The sequence below is a fragment of the Drosophila sulfurigaster genome, chromosome 3, assembly GCF_023558435.1.
Source record: "Drosophila sulfurigaster albostrigata strain 15112-1811.04 chromosome 3, ASM2355843v2, whole genome shotgun sequence".
In the NCBI taxonomy this organism is placed as follows: domain Eukaryota; kingdom Metazoa; phylum Arthropoda; class Insecta; order Diptera; family Drosophilidae; genus Drosophila; species Drosophila sulfurigaster.
The window spans coordinates 12283171-12299781 of record NC_084883.1 but is presented as its reverse complement, the minus strand read 5'-3'; the positions used below and the strand labels follow the sequence as shown (position 1 = coordinate 12299781).

Sequence of the window (16611 nt, the reverse complement as noted above, 5' to 3'; positions counted from 1 at the left end):
TAAATACTTAAAAAGTCGTTAGTGTTTGCTAGATATAGAACACAGATATAGAAATGAACTCAAAAGATGCAAAGGAGGTTACGAAGAATGGGAGCCCTCCTTCAAAAGTCATAAAAATATGCCAGCGTCAAGATTGATGATTGACAAAATTCACTTGGAGTTTGCACTTCGCATTTGATAAGCATCAAACCAAGTGCTGCGACTGCAATTAAATGTGTCTGACAGTGCGCTGCAAAACATTTTCTTAAGGAAACTGTGTGAGATGTGAAGGCCGAGCTGCTGAAAAACTTGACAGACTACAGCAACGAATGCTTTGCATACTCTTAGGCGCTCTAGCCAGACGATACGCATAATCCTAATTAATTGCTGGTCTTTGCTATGAGCAGCCACAACATGTGCTGTAATGCGAACTCTAGCAAGGGAATCGTCACCACTTCTTTTGTGAGGCTGCGACTGCCAGTTTGCCTGACTGGCTGCCTGACAGGTGAACGTAAACGTAAACGTGAACGTGAACGTGAACACCTCATGCGTGGCATTTAGCCAGCGTTTCGCTAAACGACGACGCCGTCTCGTTTGGTATCGTTCATTGCGTTTCATGTCCCTGTGCCATTATTTCCTTTTGATTTGCTTCGCCTGCAAAAGCCGTGGTGTGTTGAATGACGTTCAAGCATCGTTTGCACTTGGATGAGCTTTGAATTTGTTTAGCACGTTTGATGTTTCCAGCCACGGGGCACCGTCTCATTTTAGTTGCTTGCATTAGTGTTTTCGATATTAAATTTTATGAAGAAATAAAGCAGTCAGCGAGTGTAAAAAGTAAGTAAAACTATGAATCATACCATAAGGTTTTCAATAAGTTTGTGGCTAGAGCAAAAATTCGATTAAAACTCAAGCTTTAGAATGTTTTTTAGTGATATTCTTTCTAGTACATGAATAATGAAATAAAAAGTAGCCTTTTACTATAATTGAAAACGTTATGAAGTGGTGTAATATAATATATAAGAGATTAACAAGGAGTTAAAAACGACATGCTGCAGGAAACATTTCATTCGATTCTGTACACCCAAAAAGTATGCTACAAATTTTAATTAGTTTTGTAAAGTATTTTAATTTGACCTATGCGATAAAGATTATGCCCCAAGGCGTTGCAAGAAAAGCAATAATAACTGAAATATATTAACTGAAATTCGCTTTAAATTTAAAATTCTTACCAGTTATTTAAGGACGGATTCGTTTGAAAAGGGAATAAAACGAAAAAATGCAACCATAAAAAAGAGAAACGCAAAAATTTAAAAACCCCAAGAGAAAGTTGAAAAAGTTTTCAGAAATATTTGCAATTATTTTTCTGTTTAAATATAATAGTGGCGCTTTCAGTTTTCCCCTCGCTACTCATGGTCTGCTTTGAAACAAAAAGTTTGCCTAAACTATGCGGCCGGGTTGAACCGTCTTTCTATTCGTCCCTTATTTTTATTGAGTTATACTTTCTATCCATCTACGAAACTGTGAGGTTGAATGGGCCGAGAAGCGGATGGTGCTGGGATACTGACTGACCAGATTAGTGGTTAGGTAGAACATGCTGAGAAATATGCTTTGATTTTGCGAATCACGCACACTATATACATATTATATGGAGGCGTATATATGTATGTGCAATGATTGCTAACGCGTCCGAAATATAGTAGCATGGCACTTACCTAAAATGAAAATAAACAAACAAAAATACGTACATTAGTATGGCAATTTTTAATTACAGTTAGTTTTTAAATGTGTCAAAATATGTTTCGGAATTAAGGAACTTTAAAGAAGACCGAAAGAGGCATCTACAATTCTTTAAGTTAAACTACTTTGTTGCTCTAGCTATGTTTACTGTATAACAACTTAAATACAACCCTCAATTTTATTCTTTTCGATAATCCTTTTAAGTTTATAGACTTGCCATAGGAATATATGAATTATCAAATTTACGTTATATATGTATTTTTCAATCAACAACAATCAAACATTGAACGCATATCTGCCAATAATGCAATGCCAAGAATAAATATATGTTAGTCTAGTCAAAACACATGAGTAAAGAGATTCAATTTTAAAACTTGTATATATTAAGAGATATATTTTATCCAATTCATATTTCATATGTTCATTTTGTCCATTAATTGCTATATTCTCTTAGTCCCAAGAATGATTGCAATAATATTTTTGGTACTAAAAAAATAATGATTTTTATTGTGAATGATAATTAACTCTGCAAATTATAATCTCCCGACATCTTTCTGCAAATGAAGAAATTACTCATACGAGATTTGTTGTCACATACGAAAAGCAACCCTCGTGACATAGCATCGTAGTCGACACATGAGAACTCAGCATGACAACAATCTCGGCAAAAAAGAAAACCTAAAAACGAGACAGCCGACGTTGCAGAGATATGACTGTAAAACAGTTGGGGTAAAGTAGATGGGTTCTGGGATTGAAACTGTAGCTGGGAATAGGTCTACATAGTAATAACCACAACCAGTGAACTGTGCAACTAACAAGGACTTTTGTTTATATGTCATACAAATTACTCAAACGTTAATAATTTAAGCCGACGGCTGTTGATGACGGCCACTCGGAGCGAGTCGTATCAAGGTGTAAATAAATTTTTTCCCTAGCATTCTAATCAATGCGAAATAAACCAAATAAACATTGCACTCTTTATCTGTCAGTATTTCAATCTGTTGTATAGATTGCGTAAGTACAGGCAGAACATTAAGCTTTAAGCCAGCAACTTCCATTATTATTAAAATCATATATTGTAAAATCCAGCATTTATATTTGCATTTTCTCTTCTATTTCTACTATACTATGTTACTTATAAGTAACATATTAAACTTTGTTTCTGAAGTCGGTAGATCAACATATAACTTTATCTATAGAAATTCAAGCTCTTAAATTTTACATACTGAATGATCTATGAAAATGTAGAATGAAAATATGTTTATGTGATTTTGTGTTTTGCATAGTGTCAACAAAAATCCGATATGATTATATTTAGTTCACATTACAATTTAACTTCTCTCTGAGTCTTAAGTAATTTTTCAACAGATTTCATTAGCTTATCGTGCTCCCATTGCGAAAGCTGAGGATATATCACACCACCCAAACCCCATTTATTGACAATACAAGGCAACGATAGAAATACTTCATCCTGAATGTCGCACATACCCTTTGCATTAGTGGATAATGGTATAATGCGATTGCAGTCCTTAAAGATAGCCGATATAATATCCGCGACAGCGAGGCCTATGGCCCAGTTGGTATAGCCTTTACCTCTTATCACTGTATTAGAGGAGTCTACAACATCTTTGTGTACATTCGACCAGAGCATGGGATCCGTATCGGTGCCCATATCTGGTAGTATAGACACTAAAGGTGTGCCGCCCACAGTGACTGTTGACCAAAGAGGTACGCAACTATCGCCTTGCTCTCCGATAATATAACCTTGCACCGAATTGGTTGAAACTCTCAGGATTTGTGCAATAAACATACGAAAGCGCGCCGAATCCAAATAACAACCAGGACTGAAACAACGTTCATATGGCAAATCGGTTACTTTTCGAGCAAGCCAAGTCATCGCATCTGCAGGATCCGCTACAATTATAAACACAGCTCGAGGACTATGTTTCACTAGTTCAGGCATAACTTTCTTTATTATGTCCGTCGCCTTGTTTGTTATTTCTAGTCGAGACTCTTTAGGTTTCTGTCTTGGTCCAGCTGTGACAACAACCACTTTCGAGTTTTTAGTACACTCAATGCACTTGGCTTTTTCTATGCGTAAATTGTTCAGGAATAAGGAACCATGCAATAAGTCCAAGCGTTCCGCATCGCAAAGATCTTTTCTGGTATCGTAAAGAAGAATGTTGTTTGTCACACCTTTTAAGAGAAGTGTGATGGCACTACTCATACCTACAGCTCCAGAACCGATGATGGATACCTTAGAACCTTGTTGAATATCTTGGGCTCCAAGTGTTTTGTAAAGACATGAACAGAACTTTTTGGTTTTTTTCTGAAGAGCCTTTTCTAATTGAAGGCGAATACGTTTTTCCTCTTCTCTTTTTTGTTGGTTTTCACATTCTTTTTTAAGCTCTTGCTCATAGCACATTTTCCTTAATTTCTTCTCTTCCATTTTTTTATGTTTGCCTTGATCTTTCCATTTTTTTAATCGGTCTTTTCTTTCGCACATATTTTGGAACGCTTTTTCCTTGCGAATCTTTTCTAGTTGCAATCTTTTTTTAATGGTATCTTCTTTCCGCTTTTCAATTTGAGCTTTACATGTTTTTTGAACAGCGCGTTTCTCAGCTTCCTTTTTCAAAGCTTCAGCCTGCTTCTTTTTCTCACACATCTCCTTCATAATCTTCTCATCATTTTCTTTCTTCCTTTTAAGATTTTCCCATTTTTTCATTCGCTCATTTCTTTTGCTCATATTTTGGAGTGTTTTTTCCTTGATCATATTTTCTTGTTGAATTCTTTTTTTAATGATATCTTCTTTACGCTTTTCAACTTGAATTTTACATTTATTTTGGGTAGCACGTTTTATAGCTTCATTCTTCAATGCATCCTCTTTACGTTTCCTTTGCAGTTCGTCTTCACTGCATTTCTTCCTTAAAGCCTCCTCTTTGCATTTCTTTCGTAGAGCTTCTTCAGCGCATTTCTTCCTTAAGGCCTTTTCTTCGCATTTCTTTCGTAAAGCTTCTTCAGCACATCTCTTCCTTAAGGCCTTTTCTTCGCATTTCTTTCGTAAAGCTTCTTCAGCACATCTCTTCCTTAAGGCCTTTTCTTCGCATTTCTTTCGTAGAGCGTCTTCAGCGCATTTCTTCTTTAGGGCCTTTTCTTCGCATTTCTTTCGTAGAGCTTCTTTCTTACATTTCTTCCTTAAGGCCTTTTCTTCGCATTTCTTTCGTAAAGCTTCTTTCTTACATTTCTTCTTTAAGGCTTCCTCTTCGCATTTCTTTTGTAGAGCTTCTTCAGCACATTTTTTCTTTAAAGCTTCCTCTTTACATTTCTTTCGTAGAGCTTCTTCAGCGTAGTTCTTCTTTAGGATCTCTTCGCATTTATTTCGTAGAGCCTCTCCAGCGTATTTTATGGTTAAGGCTTCCTCTTCTGATTTCTTTTGATGAGCTTCCTCTTCGCATTTCTTTCGCAGAGCTTCTTCTTTTTCTTTATTCTTTTTCTCGTAGCATTTATAATGAAAATCATTATTTTCCCTTTTTTTCATGGCATTCAGGGTTTTTTGCTTTTTGTTAAACGAAAATGAAGCTTGCGAGTTTCTCCTTAGAGACTTTTTCTTTAGATTATTTATAAGAGTTTCGTCCTGTCGTGTTTTGATAAGATTATCTGTTATCTTTGTTTGCGGAATATCTTTGAGTGCATTAAGCTGTTCTTTTCTATAGGCGTTCTTCATAGGCTTTAGTTTTTCCTCTTCTTTCTGTTTCCCCTTACAATTTTCTTTTTGCTTAGGTGTCTGTTCCTCATAAACTTTTTTCAGACACTGCATTTTGATCTTGTCTATCTCTTGCTTTACAAAAGCCTTCTCTTTTAAGTGTGCCTCCTCAATCACTTCTTTTAGTATCTTTCGCTGTTTATTAATGTCATGGTCTAAAGTGCTACCTTCTTCTTTTTTGTCCTTTTGTTTGGTCTTTGGTGTACTTCTGGATTCTCTACACATTTGTTCTAACACTTTTCTTTTGCAAATTTTCCTAAATCTAGCTGCAAGACAATCATATGCGGATACCAGCTTTTCCTGTTGAGTAGTAGACAATGTATTCTTAATTTTACAGACATTTTTCCATTCATTTTCAATGCACCTTTCCAAGTTCAACATATAGAGATTCTTTTTATTGGATTTATTTCCTTTATTAGTGGATACGGCGTTTAAATTAGGATTTTCTTTTAGACCCTTATATGTATTCTTACCTCTTTTATAAGTATGTTTTTTCGCCTGCGACTTAAGTGGTGTTTTTAATTTGATATTCTGACCAGAGTTTTTTTGGGACCCGGACATACTTGATGTATTTTCTTGAATCTTATGAAATTGTTTTATAGTTTCGCACTGCCTTAATAGTTGTTTGATAATTGCAGAATTGGCCAGCAATTTGCAATGTTCTTCACGATCCTTCTCTAAACGCAGTTTTCTCTTGGCTAATTTTCTGCAGGCAAGTTTTATACCCTTTGTCACACAAATCATAAGGTCTTTCATCACACTATCATCATTTTTAGTCAAACGCTTAAATTGTTTCATCCACGTTTTCAGTTCATCGTTAATGCACGTTTTCTCGTATGTTTTCAGTAGCTTCTTTTCTTTTCTTCTTCGAATAATGTCTTCACGATGTTTTTTGTTAGAACTCCGTTTTTCCAATACTGTTTTATACTCATCACAAGAGTTTCTTTTCTTTTTATCTGAAGTATCATTATTAGATTTATGCCTTAGTGAAATGCGATGTATGCTTCTTAACGTTGTATTCGATAAATACATTCGGTCCATAGAATTGGATAGAAGAGAAAAGCCTTTAAGCAAGGACTTACGGAAAAATATTTCCGCGATTCGACTTATAGACATGGTAAATAAGCTAATCCTATAAAGCTTAATTTATTGAACAGAAAAACAAATTTTGATTGTTCCTAGTCCGAAAATTCATTTTTAAATATGTGTGTGACTACTATGCTTTTTAATCATTTATATTTTAATTTTTTTTTTTTTATTCCTATTATGTATTTTATGCAATTTGGAGATTTTCCGAAAACGCGCAGGTTTTGGTTTCAATATACAAAATATTAAAATATGCACAATTAATTTAAGCGGAATGATAAGATGCCCAGAAAGAAATAAAGTCTCTAGGATAATTTAGTCTAATCTAGTACTCATATGTAAATTAAAAAGCAATAACGATTTATTTTCTGATCCGACATTACTCAGTACAATTTCAGACACAGTGTGTACTAAACTTTATTTGATCAAAATGTCAGAATTTTAATAATATATTCGGTTTATTTAAGAAAAATTAACAGTATATTAGAATTTTTAATCCCTAAATTTCTTTAAAGTTCTTCACCATGTCGCTGGGCAGATTCATTCAGGTCTTTGATCGTAGTCCAATAAAAAGAAGTATTTCCATTTTTTCCGACTTGCATTTTACAACATCTGTAAACAAAGTACAAAGACTTTGCTATAGCAAAAAATCGGATTCCGACTCTTCCGAAAAAAAAGATAATCCTTGTGAAGAGTATAAAAAAATTCTTGAGAAGCGCAATGAAGCGAAGAAACGGGCACAGACCCGAATGCAAAAAGAAACTGATGCAAAAGAGCTTAAGGCCCATGAGTTGAAATGTATGGAACAGCACAAGAATGCATGGGCGAAAGAAATGGAATGTTTGAATAAAAAAGATAAGAAGTTAATGGAAAGTATGATGGAGTGTTTATCAAATGGCATGAGAATCGTATGCAAAAAAATTGCTCAGAAAAAGTTGAATAATGAGAAAAAGCTTGAAATGAAGTGTAAAGATTTGGCTAAAAGTGCGAGGATCATTAATATGTTAAAGCAGTGCGAAAAGAAGAAATCTGAGAAGGAGAGTAAAAGTAGTGAGAAAGATAAAAAACAAACCAAAGAAAAAAAACAAGATGTGAAATCAAAAGTGAAAAGCTCGGAGAAAAAAAAGAATGTAAAAAAGGAAAAAAGTAAATCTGATCATAAACCAGATAAGAGTAAGTCGAAAGATGGTAAAGATGAAAAGAAAGAACAGAAGAATACAAAAAAGAAGTCGAGTAAACAAGGTGAAAAAAAAGAAATAAAGGGAAAGAAGCCAAAAAGTGAGGGCAAGGAAAAATCAGAAACTAAAAGCTCAACCAAAAAAGGTCCAAAGAATGAAAAAGTAAAGAAACATAAAGAACAAGAATGTGAGGATGATAAAAAAATGCAAAAGAAAGGTGCGAAGTCCATTAAAAAGAAAGAAAAACAAAAGCCTCAAAAAACGAAAAATGCTGATCAAAAGGCAAAGGATAAAAAGGTTATAAAAAAGAAACATAAGGAACAAGAATGTGAGGATGATAAAAAAATGCAAAAGAAAGGTTCGAAGTCCATTAAAAAGAAAGAAAAACAAAAGCCCCATAAAACCAAAAATGTTGATCAAAAATTGAAGAAAGCTGGTAATCCAAAGCTGCAAAAGAAGAAAAAGTTAAGAAAAAACAAGGACCGGGACGATGAATGCAAGGAAGACAGTAAAAGTCAAAAGAAATCTACTAAATCAATAAAAAAGAAAGTTAAAGAACAAGTTAGTAAAAGCAAAAGTTCCAATAAAAAATCGCAAAAGGCAAAACCGGTTAGTAAAAAGTCCGGGAAGGGGAAGAAAAACCAGGAAAAAAGCCAGAAAGATAAAAAGAAATCAAAGAAAGATAGGAAACCATCTAAGAATAAGAGCAAAGGTACCAAGGAAAAATTTCAGAAAGTAAAGTCGGTTAGTAAAAAATCTGGAAAGGAAAAGAAAAACCTAAAGGACAAATGCGAGAAAGATAAGAAAAAGTCCAAGAAAGATGCGAAAGCAATTAAAAATAAAGATCAGAAAAGCAAAGATGGCAAAAAAAGATCGCAAAAAGTAAAGTCTGGTGGTAAAAATGATCATAAAAAGAAACACAAGAAAAGCGAGAAGGACAAAGGCTTGAAAGATACAAAAAAATCGAAGAAAAGTACGAAACCTATAAAAAGCAAGCTAAAAGATAAAATTCAGAAAAGCAAAGACATCAAGAAAAAACCGCATAGTAAAAAAGTCACTAAAGAAACAAAAGGCAAGGCCACAGACAAAGCCTCTAAGAAAGGTAAGAAAGGAAAGGGAAACGTGAAATCAAATCCTCTTGATGAAATATGCAACTCTTTGCAAAATAAAAAAAATGAGTCTTCCGAAAAGGGCAAAAGTCGATATTTGCAAAAATTAGAAAAGTGTATCAACAGTCAATGGGCCGATATTTGTAGAATTCGTAAAATATTTTCAAAAGAAGAGCAAGAAAGACTTGCACGTGCGCATGACGGTCTTTCTGATCAGATTAAGGCAATTTGTAAAAAACAAGTCCTAAATGACATGTGTAAGGAATCAGGACAAGCTAAGATTAACGAGAGATATGAGAGTATTGGCGGAAAGCCGACTAAGAAGTCGAGTAAAAAGGAAAAGAAAGGCAAGACAAAAAAGTCAAAGAAAAATAAGCCCGAAAAGCAGAATGGTGAAATGGAGTTAATACGGGAAAAACTATCGAAGGAAATTGAGCAAATTAAAGAAGATGAAGAAGCATTCATTAAAAAAGAACTTGAGGAACAGGAAATTAAATGTTTTCAACAATTATGCGAAGAAGAAGCCCTAAGAAAAAAGTGCGAAGAACAAAAAAAAAAGGAGGCTCTTAAAAAAAAATGTGAAGAAGCACAAAAAAAAGCGGCTCTAAAAAGAAAACGTAAAAAGGAGGCCGCTCTGAAAAAAAAGTGTAAGGAGCAAGCGCTGAAAAAAAAATGTAAAAAGCTTCAGGAAAATGAAAAAGAAGAAAAAACTTGTAGTAAAGAATCTCTTAAGAAGAAGAAAAAAACAAAAAGTGGAAAATCGCTGAAAAAGAAAGTGAAAGAAGGTACTCAGAAAAAGAAAAGTCAAAAAGTGAAATCTTCAAAAAAGAATACTAAAAAAGAGGCTCCAAAGAAAAAGAATGCGAGCCAAAAGAAAGAAACAGAAAAAGGAAAGGAAAAAGATTCAAAATTAAGCGCTGAGGATGAGGCCCTTGTGAAAATGTGCAAAGAAGTACTTTCAAGAGTCCAAAAGAAAGCTTTAAACAAGAAGCAGAAAAAGAATTCAAAACAAAACAAAAATAAAAAACCCAAATGTAATGGAAGTAAGAGCAAGTAATATATCCTCGACACCATGTGCTTTTTCTGAACATATGTAATTTACAACGTTAAATTATTAATAAATTTAAAATAAGTAATCAGTGATTTTTTGCTAATTAATGTAACTGGTCGAAGTTGCCACATCGATCTTAAAAAATTATTTATGTGCATGTATTCTTGATCTTGCTGATCGTCAACAGTTGATGTCTTCATGGATCTTACTGCATTCATTGCATAGATAAAAGTATTCTCACTATTATTAGATTCCACAATTCTTTGAGAACTAGCAAATTTTTCAATTGGCAAATATTCTATTCTGTAAAATTTTAATACTTTATCATGAACAGAGCAAAAGATATTTGTTGAACAGTTTTTATCGAACAGCGAATTCAACATAAGGCACGAAAGCACAATTTTATTTAGACATTTTATAAGTATTTCATTTGAAATTAATGAAAAATTTCTATTTTAAAGCGTTTTAAATTATTTTAAACGGTAAGTTAAAGCATTGATGTAATTAGCTGAAATCAAACCTTAAATTTTATTTATAATTATAATTTGAGATAAATGAAATGAAAAATCGCTTTCAACGGATCAGAATGAGACATGAAAGCAGACTTTTTATTATTATTGTTTCAAGAATTACATTCAATAACTCAAAAATGTAGCTTTTTCAATATGAAGCCGTAAGAATATATGTATGTAAAATATGTGAGCTTTACTGCGACAACAATGCATATTATAATAAATAGTATGGGATGTTGAAACAATTTGCAGAAGGTATAATTTTTAGAGATTTTCCCTAACCAAATTTTATAATAAACACACAGAAATAACTCTTCCTTGCCATTACTTTTAATGAAAATTGAAGAATAATAGTTTATGTTGCTTTCTAAATATTGAATTTTTTGCTTATTAACATTTCCGCACTCGCACAGGATGCTCGCTCGCTTTGAAGAAGTCAAAATAAAAGCGAGCCAATGGAACGACGCATAAATTAATGACAAAAATGGAATAGAGTGGTTTTCGCAGTTAAATTTTGATTCAAGTGATTTACGAGTATTAGGCCGTAAACTTTGAAAATATTGGCGTGCATTAATTACGTGAATAACTTTTGTTTAGTTTAGTGGCAACACAAACAACTATTGCCATTGAAATTAGTTCTAATAAGAGTGCTTGACTATTAAAATTTCATAATGTGCAGGAAGCAAACCATCAGTTGCAGAAAACATCGAAAAATTAAAAAGTATCACGTGTTGTTGAAACCTAATTGCGGTGAAAGTTTCATCTGTGTGAGTTTGCACGTGTCTTGAGTGCGTGGCAGAACGCTGTCAACTGCCGCCACCGGGTGAAGTCTACTTGGCTCGGCGATGTCTGCTTTTGTCTGCTTGACGACGCATGAAGTGAAAATTAATTTCTAAATGCGGGAAATTAACAAATTACAAACAACTCAACGGGCGAAGAGCAACAGGGCAGCAGATGCTAGATGGCAGACGTTAGACGGTAGACAGTAGACGGTAGGCGGTTAATGGTTGATGGTAGGTGGCAGAATGCAGCCAGTAGGAGTAGAATGCGGAACAAGACATGCCATAATTTATCCTCACACACACTCAAACCCACACACATACACTTACCCAGATACATACTTGGCGCATTCATGCGCGGTAGAGAGATATTCGTTGGCCAAGTTCCAAAGAGGAGTCAAGGTGTTAAAGCGCAGGTGAGATACATTGTCTTCCTTTTGCCTGCCAGCCATGAAGTTGTAGACATATTTATTCACGCACACACACCCACACACCCACACACACATAAAAACTCAACTCTCTTGTACTCAATTTGCTGACAGTCGACAGCTCTGCTAATTTCAGCAAACCACCCACCGAAAATTAAGATGGGGATCTGTCTAAAGCTGTCAACGCTACATGTCTCCGCACTGAGAAATGAGAACCGAGAACCGAGAACTGAGAACTACTCATCCCACTACCGCAAAGTACTCCGCCCTCTTAAAAGGTTCCACAGCTGATGTAGTCGCGCTTCCAGCATTTAATTAAGTTGTGCTCCATTTTATGTTCGACAAAATTGTTTGTCTGCCGCATTCACTTACTGCTGCTATCTATTATATGCTGAAGAGTCAACGATGCGGTATCCATGCAAAAGTCTCTGTCTTAATTCGTGGGGATGGTAGTTGCTACTCATGTTGTGGTTGTGGTTTCTACGAGGAATCTCCTGGTGTCACTTGATGACACTTTTTAAAGATTTAAACCGTAAAGTATAGAAACCATTAACTAATTGAGATCTCTGGTAATTTAGTTGTGCTACGGTACGAAGACTTTTGAATGAAACAAATGCATTTTAAATATTTGGCCCTGTCAATGATATATTACGATATTATATTATTTTATTATATTATTTTCATAAAGTAAACCTAAGAACTTTTAAGAAAGCGAAACTTTCTTGTTCGGTTAAACTTTAGCGAAGTTTTTCAGTTTTAAGTTTTTAACGTTACCAGTATTTTTGCCATTTTCTATATTGTTGTTGTGTGACTTGTTATCAGAGATAACAATCATCAAAGTTGACAATAAATCTGCATACTATAAATTCCGCTCCTAAAAGCTAATGTATGCGTCATGTTACTATGGACCGAAAAAAGGGCTGTACCCAGATACTTTATGTCGAGTTATTTCAGCTGACAATACAATAAATTTTAAAAATTGTATATCTAGTACATTTTACTCTATGGTATATTTAGAATGTAATAGTATATCGATATACTAAACGTAGACTTCAATAAACTACTATGTCCTTACATATTTTTATAAGACTTTACTTATTTGGTTGTGTACATTTTGTACAACAATTCAATTTTCCCCTATAATTTTCAATAACCAGTGGGTTATCAAGTTTAAAGCTTGAGAGTGAAACTGAAAGAAGGAGAAGTTGTCAACTAAACATCGAATCTCTAAGTCTACCCAGAGGCTGACACCTGTTCCGCTTGATTGTGCCCGATACGTTGTTACATCATGAAAGGTTAATGATGGCTGCTGTCAGGAGCGAAGGTCAACCCCTCAACAACTCTCTCTCTCTCTCTCTCATTCCAACTAAACCATCTCCCCTGCCTAACATTCGGTATTTTATTCCCCGACAAACACTGCCCTTATTGGGGTTTTTTGTCCTTTGTTGGGTGACTTGAATCTACACCAGGCAAAAGTTTCATTTGATGGAGCCAACGTGCAACAAAAATACAAAAATGGCACAGGGTTGGGTGTGGGGTGTTGAATGTTGGGTGTGGAAAACGCTACTATCGACTTGTGTTAAATAGCAACGTTGAGCTGATGCTGCTCCTTTGGGGAGGCTGGGGACAACGCTGAGCGTAAAAGTTAAATGAAACGAAACACGTTAATGGCTTGAGTGTGCGGGGAGTACTGGGTCATTGGCAGGTTGCTGTGTGGCAAGTGGCAAGTTGCAAGTTGCGAGCGCCAGGTAACAGATGTTAAAGCAAGTTTAGTTGTTGTTGTTGTTGTTGTTGTTGTTGTTGTTGCGGCCATGGCAGCCCATTGAAAGCGAAATTTTATAACTGGTTAGAAGCAAAGCCCTTATCTTAAAATTTCTCTACCTTTTCCGAAAAGGGAAAGTGCCATGATGACACCATTGCGCTCTGTGATAAAATGATATCGTTGTCTTTTGTTAAATAGCATTAAGCAGAGAGGCTACGAATACTCGCTGTATCTCTATTACAACGCCATTCACTTTATATTAAGTTATTTAGCCTAGTTAAGAAACAAAATGTGTCGACGCCTTTGTCTTTACCCCCACGCTGAATTTTTTGCTTCTCTTTACCTTTTTCGGACTGCTGCCCACGTAATCTTATACCACTAGTAATAATTAAACCCAAATTATAGGATATATGACGCACATTTAGTTGCCTTTTGGGTTTTGTGTTCTGAATCAGTCGAGAGAAACAATTCTATATATAGACTAGTAACTTCACAGACCTTGCCTTTGTTGAAACATGTTGTTATTTAACTGTTCTTGGAACGATATTTTTTTTAACTCCTTCTTTCATCATTAGTCTCAAAACTGAAATCATTTGATCTTTATTGAACAGAGATAAATTCTGCTTCTTTTGAGGAGGCGGAGATAGAAGCTCCTGGATACTTGACATTTTATTTTTGGGTGCTAACCTCTTGCAACTAATTATGAGTTTAACTTTCTATGGAGCGACTTTAATATTGTTCAATTATGATATGCGCTTTGTTTTTTTTTCACATTGTAATTGATATCAAAAACAAATCGATTTTATACATTGAAATACGGTTAAATATAATTGAATGGTCAAATTTTCTAAACGCAGTTTTGTACATCTGTTCTCTTTTTAACGTTACGCTTTTCATCCTATTTTAAATGAAGGACTTATAAGGTTTTGAAGTCTAGAAAAGGCTGGAATTTTGGAAAACCAAGCTTTTAATCTGGAATTTTTAAAAAAACGTAGTGTAAAAATCCAAGCTCTTATCATTGCGACTACGCGTTGATAATTCAGTCAGCCAGGAAGGCTTTAACTGCCATGGCAGATTCAAATGGAAATGCTAATACTTTCACGTCATGCAAACTGAAATGGCTTTCATATACCATGACAAATTTTTATCAATCGAGCCAAACGGAATGCAACCAATCGAAAGTCGAAAACCCCTTTACTGAAAGCCAGCAACGTAGTGCAGCGTCAGCTTCGTGTTGACCACACAATGTGAGTTTTCATGTTTGTACTGCGATGCATAACAGAGAAAATGAAACGTTTGAGAATTTTATGCGGAAGTGCACGTTTTATACCTGTTTAAGCTTTTATTGCTGAAGATCCGTTGCCGGGTTTTCTACTTCCGGCACGAGTTGGTTTATAAGTCTTTAAGTGTCATGAAATATGCGTTTGTTTTCGTTTTTAAAACCATCACAATATTCTCTATTCTATATATGTATACTGAATTCAGCTAGCACATAAAGTGTAGAAAATTAATGAGTGGTATCAAGAACAGCACTATAAATTCGTCATACGATATGCTGCATAAAAAACTTTATCAAATTGTGTTTTGAAAGCCGCTTCCACTTCAACTAGCCAACATAATAAACTTTCCGACGAAGCGGACGCTAGTAGAAATTCTAGTAGCAGTACATTTAAAGAAATCCCTAGCCTAAAGTATATTCTTGCGTCTGTGGAGTTGCATCATCACCAGACAACAAGACAATCAACGGCGTCCGTGGGCCACATAAAATAACCGAAAAGTAATTCGCCACAAAAGTAAACTTGAGCACACAAAAGTTGAGTTTAAAAATAAACTTGCTGCAAACTGTGTTTTTCTTAACCAAGTAGAAGCAGATAGACTGGAGAGAGCATGGAGCGGGGCACTGGAGTAGTTGAAACACAAAGGCCATTGCTTTATGACAACAAAAAGTGGCTAACTAAGTCTTCGACGACGTCGTCGAAATGCAGCTTTTCGACTCTCCACTCTCGACTCTCTGCTCTCTGTTCTGTTCAGTTCTGTTCTGCTCGATGAACTCTCAGCTGCCTCAAGAGTAGTCGTTCATGAGCTGTTCCAATTGTCTCTTCCCTCGGCCAACGCGTGCTGTGATTGCATTTTCTCCCATCACAATGGAAAGAGCCAAGTGACTGCAAATTACGTAGAAGGGTTTACTTGAATGTCAAAATTTGAACTCAATTCTGCACACAAAATGAAAAATATGGTTCTGCTGCCAAATAGTTACAGTTGTACATATATCAGAATCGCGTAGCACTTGAACTTTGAACTCCGATCACTTGATTTACTGAACAGTCAGTGACAATTTTAGAAAGACAGAAATAAATATATTTCAAGACAGAAATAAATGTAGGAATTAAAATAATATATATGTATGACAATTTCTTGGTATGCGGCTTTTCAAAACATGTTAGTAAGAACATCAACAATTTTAGTAACACAATATTTAACCATTTCCGTAATGTAGAAAAGCTAATGTAACAATATCTTTCCATTCAAAAGATAGCATTTAATTCATGCTGGGAATTAATGTTCCCGATGTGTCTTCAGTTACAAAAGATAAACATTATGTACATCCCTAAAGATGCGACTATTGACATCCGAGTGAAGCGTCGACATTGAGATTAAAGACTTCTGGTATTCGTATAAATAAAACACATTTACCAATAATAACTCCTATCAACACGGACACTCATGGAAAGCGCATTATGATATCTCTAAGCGTACCCAATGCGATACTTTATTAAAACCGAAATAAAAGAATGTTTTTATTTTTGTGGTTGCTGCCACAATTCAGTATTCAATGCGTGTCGAGGAGCCTGGCTTCAAGATACCATTGAGGACATTTGGCACTGCGAGCACGTAGGTAGAATGCTGGTCATTAAGCTCAAGGGAGTGTACACTGTATGAGCGTGTTTTAAAGAGTGAACACTTGGTAAAGCCCAAAACAGAAGACGTGTTTTCTCAAAAACATATCAAGTTTCACATCTCGGAGACGATTGTATATGACGAAAATTAATTTTATTTAAAGTCACTTTCTTGAATTTTAGATACAGCTTTGTGAATATGTAAATGGAGAAAAAAAGAATATTTGTTTTTTCAAGGGTGAAAGCTTCGCTACTCTCAACTATTCGTCTTCCTTTAGTTAGTATTTGAAGAAACAGAGACAAATAACCAAGTAAATTTGAATGTTCCTT

General features: G+C 35.0%; 2 protein-coding genes across 2 annotated transcripts in view; both read right to left on the bottom strand.

Annotated features, from left to right (window-relative positions):
• LOC133845601 (uncharacterized) overlaps nt 1–16611 on the bottom strand; it is a 90163-nt gene that overhangs the window by 38697 nt on the left and 34855 nt on the right.
• LOC133840602 (axoneme-associated protein mst101(2)-like) lies at nt 2793–6691 on the bottom strand. The gene has a single exon (XM_062272532.1). It carries the CDS (start codon nt 6593–6595, stop codon nt 3041–3043), a length of 3555 nt encoding a protein of 1184 aa, XP_062128516.1. The 5' UTR covers nt 6596–6691; the 3' UTR covers nt 2793–3040.